The 11,137-nt window shown below is 43.6% G+C and overlaps 1 protein-coding gene across 2 annotated transcripts in view; it reads left to right on the forward strand.

Annotated features, from left to right (window-relative positions):
- The window catches only part of KAZALD1 (Kazal type serine peptidase inhibitor domain 1), a 153,535-nt gene extending 143,170 nt beyond the window's left edge, over positions 1-10,365 (forward strand). For both annotated transcript variants that reach the window (XM_069239541.1, XM_069239540.1), the window contains one exon: positions 9,518-10,365. In XM_069239541.1, the coding sequence (XP_069095642.1) occupies positions 9,518-9,612 (95 nt within the window). In that variant the 3' untranslated portion in view covers positions 9,613-10,365. The remainder of the gene's footprint in view (positions 1-9,517) is intronic.
- Positions 10,366-11,137: the final 772 nt, after the last annotated feature.

Below are 11,137 nucleotides of genomic sequence, written 5' to 3' on the forward strand. Positions count from 1 at the left end.
CTTCAGAGCAAATATTTCGCTTGGTTCGAGTTCTGGTTCACTTATCAAATTCCATTCATCCCTAAGGAATATACAGTTCAATGCGCAAAACCTTGCGACTTGATCCGCATATCCATTTCTTAGAGAAACATAGGCCCTGATTATGACCTTGGCGGACGGCGGAGGCCGTCCGCCAAGGTACCGCCGCCAAATGACCGCACCATTCAGACATTTCCTCTGGGCCGGCGGGCGCTCTCCAAAAGAGCGCCCGCCGGCCCAGAGGAAATGCCCCTGCAACGAGGACGCCGGCTCAGAATTGAGCCGGCGTAGTTGCAGGGGTGCGACGGGTGCAGTTGCACCCGTCGCGTATTTCAGTGTCTGCAAAGCAGACACTGAAATACTTTGCGGGGCCTTCTTACGGGGGCCCCGCGGCACCCCCTACCGCCATCCTGTTCATGGCGGGTTTCCCGACATGAACAGGATGGCGATAGGGGGTGTCAGAATCCCCATGGCGGCGGAGCGCGCTCCGCCGCCATGGAGGATTCCCCCGAGCAGCGGAAAGTCGGCGGGAGACCGCCGACTTTCCGCTTCTGACCGCAGCTGAACCGCCGCGGTCAGAATGCTTGTGGGAGCACCGCCAGCCTGTTGGCGGTGCTCCCGTGGTCGGTGGCCCTGGCGGCCACCGGCCGCCAGGGTCAGAATGACCCCCATAGTCTTGTCCCTTCGAGTGTGCACTGCATTTTACCACTGCTACTTCCCCTGGCAGTTGGATGGCATGTACCAATTCTCTTATTCATTCACCATTTTTCACTGGTGATCCTGAAGAGGTCATGAAGCCTCTCTGTGACCACAATTGTCTGAAATCATGCACTATTCCAAACCCGTCCTGGCTGTCAGTGTAAATGATAACTTTCATTAATGCAGAGAGTTGGCAAGCTCTAGTAAGGGCTACCAATTCTGCTACTTGTGCAGAGTAAACTCCTTGAAGCCAAGATGCTTCCAGAACACCTGTTACAGTACATACAGCATATCCTGCCTTCAATATACCCAGTGCATCTCTTAAACATGAACCATCAACAAAAATAATTTGATTATTTTCTTCCAATCGGGTATCTTTGATATCAGGTCTTGGTTTGGTGCAAAATTCAGTCACCTCGATGTCTTCAGCGTTCTCAATTTCGGCATTTTCACTGGGAAACAAGGTTGCTGGATTCAACGTAGTGCACCGTTTCAGCTGCACGCTAGGTGATCCCAGAATTATTGTTTCATACCTTGTGAGTCTAGCACCAGTCATGTGCTGTGTTCGGGAACGTGTCAAAAGTATCTCGACTGAGTGAGGGACCATAACTGTTAAAGGGTGTCCCATCACTATTCCTTCACTTTGAGTGAGGCTGATACCAACTGCGGCTATGGCGTGCAAACACCCTGGCAGTGCTGCTGCGACCGGATCCAAAGTAGCTGAAAAATATGCTACTGGTCTGTTTACGCCACCATGGGCTTGGGTCAAGACAGACAAGGAACATGCATCACGTTCATGACAAAACAATGTGAAAGGCTTTGTGTAATCAGGCATACCTAAAGCTGGAGCCCTGCACATGCATTCTTTCAATTCAATAAAAGCATCCATCTCATTTCCTTTCAGTTCAATTTCATCCAATGCATCCTTCTGGGTCAGTTTCAGTAAAGGTTTTGCTAGAGTTGAGAAGTTGGGAATCCATTGGCGACAGTAGCTCACCATTCCCAAAAACTTCCTCACCTCCCTCCTCGTCTTTGGGGGACTCATTTGAAGTACACTTGTTATTCTTTCCTTCATTATTCTCCGTGACCCTTTCTCTATTTGGTGACCCAAATATTTCACTTTCTTCTGGCAGAATTGTAATTTTGAAGGAGACACCTTGTGTCCATTCCTTCCCAAATGGTTCAATAGGGCAATGGTGTCGGCTGTGCAGTCACTTTCTGTCTTGGATGCAATCAGTAAGTCGTCAATGTACTGTACTAGGGTTGACTCGAATGGCAATTCCAACGCTTCCAAATCTTTCTTTAGAATCTGATTGAAAATTGACGGTGACTCCGAAAACCCTTGAGGAATTCGACACCAACTGTAAACTCTGTCTAAGAATTTGAAACAAAAGAGAAATTGCCTGTCCTCATGAAGAGGCACCGAAAAGAATGCTTGTGACAAGTCGATGACTGAGAACCACTCAGCATCACAAGGGACTTGAAACATTATCACAGCTGGGTTTGGTACTACAGGGAAACATTTTATTATTATGTCATTTATTTTCCTCAAGTCCTGCACAATTCGGACCTTTCCACTTGGCTTTATTAGTCCCATGATTGGCGAATTACATGGACTGCTTAACACTTCTTTCAGTACCCCCTGCTTTACAAACTCATCAAGGAGTTGGGCGACTTTCATGAGGGTTTCTTGTGCCATATGGTACTGTGGGGTCTGGGGAAAGGTTACATTGGGTTTTACGGTCACTTTCACTGGTTCCACTCCTTTCACCAACCCCACCTCTTTCCCTGTCATATCCCACACTTCTTTTCTGACTGTTTCCTGTAACTCAGCAGGAATATCTGCTTCAGTGATCATCGGATAAAGGGTAATCAGGGGATACTCTTCATCGACAGTCTCCATCTCATCCCCTCCTACACTGTCCTCTTCTTCCCCATCACTGCTCGTCTGAATTCTAATTCCATCGTTCGAACACATAATTGAACATCCCAATTTGCACAATAGGTCTCTCCCTAACAGTGATATCGGGCTTGAGTCACATACCACAAAATTATGTGTCCCTTGATAGCTACCAATTCTGACTTGTACTGGATCTGTGATTGGGTTCGTCAGGTACCTGTTTGCTACTCCCACTACTTGAACTGTTCTCCCTGAAAGTGGCAAATTCGGTACCTCAATGCTCCTGACAGTGGAACGTGTAGCTCCTGTGTCAACCAAGAATGAAACGCAGTGACCCATAACTCTTCCCTCCACATACGGACCCTTTTGATCAACTTCCAAAGATGCTGCAAGCACACAATTTCCCTCCTCATCTGAACCTTCACTCTCCCATACATCGTTTATTCCATTCTCGCTGTGTAGTGGGAATTGGTGTACTGTGTCATTTTGACTCAATCCCTGACCTGTTGAGGAAGCATTGCTTGCTGCTGATTCATTGGTGCTAAGGGTATTTGCATTTGCTGATTAGGTACCATAGGAAACTGCTGTTGCAATGGCTGCAATTGTGTCATTTGCACACGGGGCATTTGCACCTGTTGCGGTTGCATGGGTTGTAAACCCTGCAGCTGGTTTATATTGTTTTGAAAATTTGGGTTCGGACCTCTCAATTTTTGTCCTCTCATAGTCTGGAATGCATTGACATCATTGTTTTGCTGACCTACACCTTCCTGCACCATCATTGGGCACTCCCGTTTCCAATGCCCGACAATTCCGCACGTGTGACATGGCATCACCTTCTTCATTGCCTGTATACCATTTGGAATCACAACAGTATTCAAATCAGGACCATTATTCACAAAACCTCCTCAGGCTCTGCCTCTCATCTGCGGCTGAAACATAGCATTTCCCTGCTGCTGTGGCATCTGTTGTTGAAAACCTTGTAAACCTTGTAAACCTGTCTGAGCTGCTCTGAGCTGCATCACCATCACCTTTTCTTTCAATCTTTTCTGTTTGGTCTCAATCTCATCACTGCAGTATTTCGCATAATTCAACACTTCATCGATCGACTTTGACTGCCAACAAATCAAGTGTGACTTAATCATCTGGCTAATTTCGGGTCTCAGCCCTTCCACAAACCTGAACACAAAATGGAGCATGTCCTTTGGCTCAATCGTTTCCGTGCCACTGTAATTTTTAAACGCTTTCAACAACCTCTCATAATACGCGTGTATAGATTCTTTAACCTCTTGGGCGGTCCTGTCAATCCTTTGCCAATCCACATTTTTCGACGCAACCTTGGTTTTCAAGTGCTCGATCGCCTTGTGGTACAAACTCATTACCATAGGTGATGGCGCACCTGTGTCCCTATCTCTCTCTGGTTCACTCGTCGGCCAACCTACAGCCCTTTTACAATCTTCCCACAAATCTGCCGGAACCACAATTTCGAATAAAGTATTCACGTCTTCCCAGAGACACTTCGCGAGTTTCACAAATCTATCTGTTTGTTGATACCACTCAATCGGCTTCTCTCTCAATTTGGGAAAGTCATCCGTAAAGGATTGAATATCGCACCTGTGCCATGGTACATGTACAAGTTTTCCCCCTGCTGTCTCTCTCATTGGTAACATAGTTATCAGATCGTCATTCTGTTGTTTTTTCTCATTATGCTCTAGAGTATTTTCTTTCTTTTTGTCCTTTTTCTTAACCCATCTACTTTCCCACTTGTCTAAACATCTCCAGACCTGTGCACTCTGCAGTACCTCCTTAAGGTGTGTTTTCATCCCTGCGGATCTCATGTGTTCAAAATCTTTTGTCTCAAAGTCTAACCTGTAACTTCTGCTCAGGTGTTTAGTCTTACCTATATCGATCTCGTTTCTGTCTGCAATTTCTTGTAACTTCTTATGTATGTTGCTCACTTCTCTTGTAATCCTAGGGCACATGTATCTTAGTTCTTCCTCTGTGTATGATTCTAATCTGTTCAAACCCATTGTTCCCTCTACCAGTTCATCTGCCTCCATACCCAACCTTATTTTATTCAGGTATTCTTCTCCCTTCCCGCTAGATGCACTCTGTGGGGAGTTCAGGCTGTTGAACCATTGTGTTAACTGTTGCGCGTTCAGTCCCATCAGTGTAGCAGTTACATCAACTGCCACTGACGGTTTCTGTAATGTTTCAGTCTGTGAGGTTAATGGTACTAATAGTGGTGGATGTGACCTTACCACGGTTGACGGAGCACAAATTGGAATTGGACTAAATTCCGACAAGGACCCAGATCCATTTGGCAGTGCTGCTATCGGAGTTGTCTCTGGAGTGGTTTCCATGCATCTTCTCCCTGTCCCATTCTGTATCATTAACCCTTGATCGCTTGTGCTTGAATTTGCCTGTATATACAGTGGTACTGGTGGACCTACAGTGATAGGTAGAGATATTGCGTCTGGATTCTGTCTGTTCCCCGAATTCTGCGGCATGTTAATCCCTACATTGTGGTTCATCATTGCTGGCATACCTAACTGGCTTTCTATTACTCGCACTTCTTGTGTCTGCTTTTGGGGCATCGAGAACTGTGTTGATTCAGCTTGAATCAATGTTGGTCTCTGATAGTTTTGTCCTCCCTGCGCCATTGAATCAGAAGTCATTCCCATGTTATGCTCATCACAACAGTGCCTTTGAACCTGTGGCTGATAGTTATCAGCAGGTTTCAGTGTAGGCACATCTGGGTATACTCTCTGAATCTGTGGTATTTGTGGTGAGAAAGGCATGTCGGAGCTGCTCGGCCTCTGAGATATTCTCAAATTTGGTGTTACATTACCCTGTATTGGTTCTGGAGGGGCAGTACTAATGCTTGAGCCTTTTTCGCTTTCCACATATGGTGGTGGGCGATCATTCAGCAATTGTATAATGAACTCTTCATCATCTGACTCGTCTCCCCTTTTCGAGTTTCTATTGTCCTCTCTCTCTCTGGACTGACTCCTGTTTGTCTTATAGGTGGCTTTCCTTCCTTCCGTCTCCGCTTCATCAGTAATCGCTGGAAACAATGTAATCCCCTGCAATACGTCTGATCTCCAAACCTTTTGTGTGCTGTCCCATCTAGCATCCGCTAGTGTCTTTTCTACTTTTCTTATTCTTGTCTCAAATTTCTTTTGTTGTTGGTTTCTAGCTATTAGCTCCCAAATTGCTAGTGCCTCAAACTGTGCTGGTCTTGGAGGTACTTTCATGTCGTATAGCGCAAATCTCAGATTTTCTAAAACTCTTAGATTAAACGACCCATGGATAGGGAACGCTACACTTCCATGTTTTTCTGTTAATTTGCACCATTGTTTCAACCATAGACATGGTGCTACACCCTTTTCTTCAATGACGATGTAAGCTGGTGTAGCCTCAGGCGGTGTTTCTTCTCCTACATTTGCTTTAATATAAACATCTCCCCTCATGGCACTCTTAAATGCTTTGAAAAATTTCATCTTTCCGTCTTTTGTTTTTCTAAAATATGTAATCAATAAGCGACTTTAATTCCCGGAATACTCTTCGCTTGCCTTTCCCCTTCCAATTGCGCTTCACGGACTGCGTCCAATCCGTGCGCGACCCTTCTCACCAACAGACCTATCCCAGCGCGGCTCCTAGTGACGTCACACTCACACACTGCGGCTGACAAAGTCCCGCGGCTTGTCCTCTTTTCATTCGGCTTCACTCATAAACTAATTTCTGCAATATAACGCGAGCACTTAACCAAAAGAATAAAACAGATCTGTCGGTTTACTACAGGAAAGGTAATACAATCGCTTCAGAAACCTTAGGGATTTTTCACTAGCCTCGGCAGTTATTCCATCTTTCTCGGTTTCCCACTTTCGCAAGCAAAATTTGACCCGCAAACTTTACTCTCAACTGATCAATGAACTATTCTAGTGCACTTTAGAATTCGTCAAATCTCAAAGCCGAAGTTTTCTTTCACTCCGCAACATTCATACCGACTTGTTGACCACGCCCGATCAACCTATTAAACCTGACCAGATCACAACATCAAACAAGTGTCACATACACTTTTCAACATACTCCGGAGTCTCTTGACCTCGCAGGGCCCGTCTCAACATCAACAACCACGTGGACAATTTTTCTGCTCAAAGCGCTACACACATGTGAAGTTCGACGACTTCCCTACTCTCACACCTTTGGAGTAACACTCCTCTAATATCTTTTAACCCCCCTAAAATCCTCACAAACTTCTCAATTAATCTGCGGCGATAAGCTGTGCAAGCGCAAAACCCTAACTTCACTCATACCGTCACTAGAAACGGTGAGACCATTCTCATACCTCCATGTTCCTCATTCGCAAGCTCCGAGATTCCGGGAAAGTCATTGGGGACTTAGAGCATCATCATCTCTCCAACTTGTTTTATCAGAGAAAATTCTAACTTGACTCTGTCTATTGTTCGGATGGGGTCCAAAAGGGCTAAACCATCAATCTCTGCTACCATCTACTGTTAACGCGTCCAGCCCTTATAAATTACCTGTACCTGGACACGTTGGAGGTCGGTGAATCTTTTAACCGAGTCGGGCTCTCCTCATCCTAAAATAGTCGAGTCACTCAGCTCAATAATCAATAACTATTGTAGTCGGTAATCAATACTCAATTAATAGATCAATTTAGCACATCAGAAATCAATAACAGTTGGTATTTCGGCACACCATGACCTTTCAGTCATGAATAACCACACCAGTTTATTAAACGTTAGTGAATTTATTTCCTTATATTAACAAAGCTAGCACGATATATATATGTCTCAAAACCAATTGATATATGTATATAAACATTACTAGCTGTCCATAACGGCGGAAGAAACGCAATCTACGTAAAATCTGAATAATGATACACTCTGTTATCGCAATGCAAATCACCAATATGACTAACTGTATTTGACTAATTGCATACATTGGTCAGCATAACAAGATTTCAATTTAGCATGGTACATTGAATGAATACCTCGACTAACCTCTAATTAGCATCGGCATGTGGGGCTTCATGCAAAACTAATTTAGTCAACACAAATTTGGAAAACTTCTAGCTAGGACCCTATCAAAATTAGCAGTTGGTACCTAAAAGGAAAAACACAATGCATAATACATTTATCCTTTCATATTTACCAAATACAATCAGCATTCAAGAAAAGTCTTCGTCCTTCAGGTACCGGTTGATCAGCATGGGGCAAGTTTCAAAGGGGCAAAGTTAAGGGCAAGCTTAATTGCAGCGGCAAGGAGAATGGGGCAAAGTTACTGAATGGGCAAGACGGGGCAAATCAAAGTTAAAGTCTCTAGGGTGAGAATTCTTAAAGTCTCTTTCTCTCAGATAGAGAAAAGGGCATCAGGGTGTCGTCCAAAATGGAGTCTGGCATCAGGCTTCAAACTGGCATCGAGGAAAATGGCTGACTTCTCTTTGTCCGGTGGGTTTAAGTAAGAAACATTCCAAATTCTGCAGTGTCTTCCATTGGAGGGTTCATAGGTTGGCTTCAAATTGTCCAATCAAAATTGTCTTTTACTAGCGCTCATTTATGCATACACTGTCCTTGGAGCCTTGGAACACAAATTGTAACATGCTTTGCCAATTATTTTACTATCTGTACCTTCATTGTCCGCACCTGCAGAGACTGACCTTGTATCAAAGGGGATGAAACCGGCCTAGTACGAAACCTTGGAGATAAGTGTACCAGTCAGCTCTACTGGAAAAATACAACTTCAAGCTAGAATATATGTTTCATTAGTTCAAGGAAAAACCACGCAGTTAAAATTTGAAACCAGGCAACTAGGCCAAAGCCTGTACTAAATTTAAGCTAAGCAAAACAGTTTTCAAACAAGAAATCATGGCACACATTTGCGATTATGACGGATCACTACATTTTCAATACTTCATGATTAATAAAGCTCGTTTACAATGATGGCGAACTACCCCGAAGCCACAATTTCCCTCGTACATTATTTTCTTTAATAAAATCACACTTCATTATATGTATTGATTACACGATATGTATGAATATATGTCGGACCTTCTTTTTCTGCGTCATCACATGCTTTTGGTGTTATCACTCGTTATGAATCCTAGCTATAATCAAAGTTAGTGAAATCAAAAACACAGAAAATGCTGCAGGCAGACTCGTCAACATCAAAGACACATCCTGAACCTCCAAGGCATGGAAAAATGGGTTTGGTCATTGAATATTTATTTACAAAAAACGTATGCAATTTTGCCTCGAACTTGAGCCCATAATTTGCGTGTGTTAACTAGAGCAGAGACTGGGGGGGAAGTGGGGGGCTCAAATGGTGCTGGTGGGGAGGGGGTTTAGGGAGGCGCAGGGAACGGGGGTATTCTTATCACCAGGTTCTGGCCAAAAGATTCATTATGCTGATTACAGTGCTTTTAGCGGGGAAACAATGAGTGACAGTAAGCCGCTCTGTAATTTGTCATTTATATCCTAGCTTGGCTTTTGTGTCAAAAGGGAGGGGACTCCAAATATTCTTAAAATAAAACCCCACCCCATTTCTAATAATCATGCTGTGAATACTTTTACACTTTAGTAAGGACTGCCTGACCGGAATATTATGTTTGACAACCATGTATTCAATTGCATTTTTAAAAAGGTAACTTAACTACAAAGGCTAAATACGCCTCGACCTATTTAAACATTGCCAAAACTATTGCCAACTTAATAGAATAATTGTGAGAAATTCTAAGGGGGGGTGATGATTTTTTAACCACTGAGGAAGGGTGTGGCATCTAAAAGTTTGAAGACTACTGAACTAGAGTAATTAGCAAGTTCTACTGTCATTAATTCTACAATTCCTAACGTGCTGTTTCTTTACTTTCTGATTTAGATCAGCTCAACACCGTAGGACTTTCCTTGCCAAAGTCACCACACCAGCTGTATGATGACGAGACAGAAGGTGACGACTACGATGACTATTATTGAGTTTTAGGACACAGAACTCTTCATGGAAGCTTCAGCGGAAAGGAAGAGCTGAGATGAGGACACTGGAATCAATCTGCCCCTAAAAAGAAGAAATGGTTCCTCCGAATGAACGATTCGTTGGATTCAAGACAGGAAATGAATTTCCTTCAAACACTGGTTGAAGGATTAGTGCTGCATCAATTTTTAATTATATCCGGTTTCCAATGAATTTTATAGTAAATGGCAGCGCAGACCCATGCTGCCTTCAGTAGACCCTTCAGTTCACCAAAAGAAAATGCCATGCGAATTGCAGTATTTTGAATTTCGACTTTTCAAAAGTACGCCACCACCTCAGAAATTCTGCGAAAAGGATACCAAGTTTGCATCTTGTTTATCGTCTCAGTTTAGTTGACAAGAAATACTGGCAACTGGTTGACTCTTTTTTAGCTTATAGCACAGCATAACTCTAGCACCTTTCTGATTCCAAACAGTAGTCTCCGCTTATTTTTAGTCATTGGAGAATTGCAGGGTCAGCAATGCTTCCATGAATGATCCTGAGTAGAGACCCGCTTCTCTTGCTTATGTAAATATCGCTGTGTATCTGCCACTGCAGTGTTTGCTGTCACTAACTCTCTCCATCAATTCTTTCTCATCCAGGGGACTTCAAATATGTTTATCTACCTGGAGGAGCAGCAGTAAAGTGAAGAGTATACACCTATCTCTATGCACCTATCTCTATTCAGTAATTTGCTAAATAAACCATTGTAAACTCTTGGGCTATTGCCAGATGATTGACATATTACTAAACAGAAATAGTGGCAAGGTAAAATAATGAAAGCAACATAGTATGCTTGCATCAGACCATTAACTCATAGTGTGACCACGTGTCACATGATATTGGTTCTGTTCACACCTCTCATCAGGAAGAACTGATGTCATACAGTGGGCAACAACATGATCTGGAAACCCCACAACAGAGTGGTCTTACATCCCCTGTTTGAAGCTGTGTAAAACTTCACCTACCCTACACATCAGCAGCAGCCTCAGAAGTTTTTGTTTGTTTTAGGAGGTATCTGAGGATGTAGAATGACTCTCGAGCAGTGCTGGACACAAAGATCCACCCCCTTTCCATGGCCCCACCCTCTCAAAAGCCCCATCACGGCTGCTGAAAGTAATGACTCAAGGCCACAACCCTCCCCAGACTCTGCCCGCTCCTCTTGTATGGCAAGATTTTTTTCACTGTTGGGATGTGTGTTGCATTCAGTTCATTTAGATCAGTTTCTGTTACACCAGCCTCATCCACATTACTCTCTCTAGCCCTGTACTAATTTCTCTGTCTTAATTTCTCCTACTACAGATAAATTATCAACCCAATGCTGCTCCTTGCCCTCGCCTCTCACCCAAATCATACCATACTTACCCCTGATCTAACTTGCCAGCTACGTTAGACTAAATTTTCGGAACCACTACATTCACAGGCTAAATCACTCAGCCATTTACCTCGACCACAACTATGTGTTGCCTGTCATCTGATCAACTATAAGGA

The sequence above is a fragment of the Pleurodeles waltl genome, chromosome 6 (genome assembly GCF_031143425.1).
Source record: "Pleurodeles waltl isolate 20211129_DDA chromosome 6, aPleWal1.hap1.20221129, whole genome shotgun sequence".
Taxonomy (NCBI): domain Eukaryota; kingdom Metazoa; phylum Chordata; class Amphibia; order Caudata; family Salamandridae; genus Pleurodeles; species Pleurodeles waltl.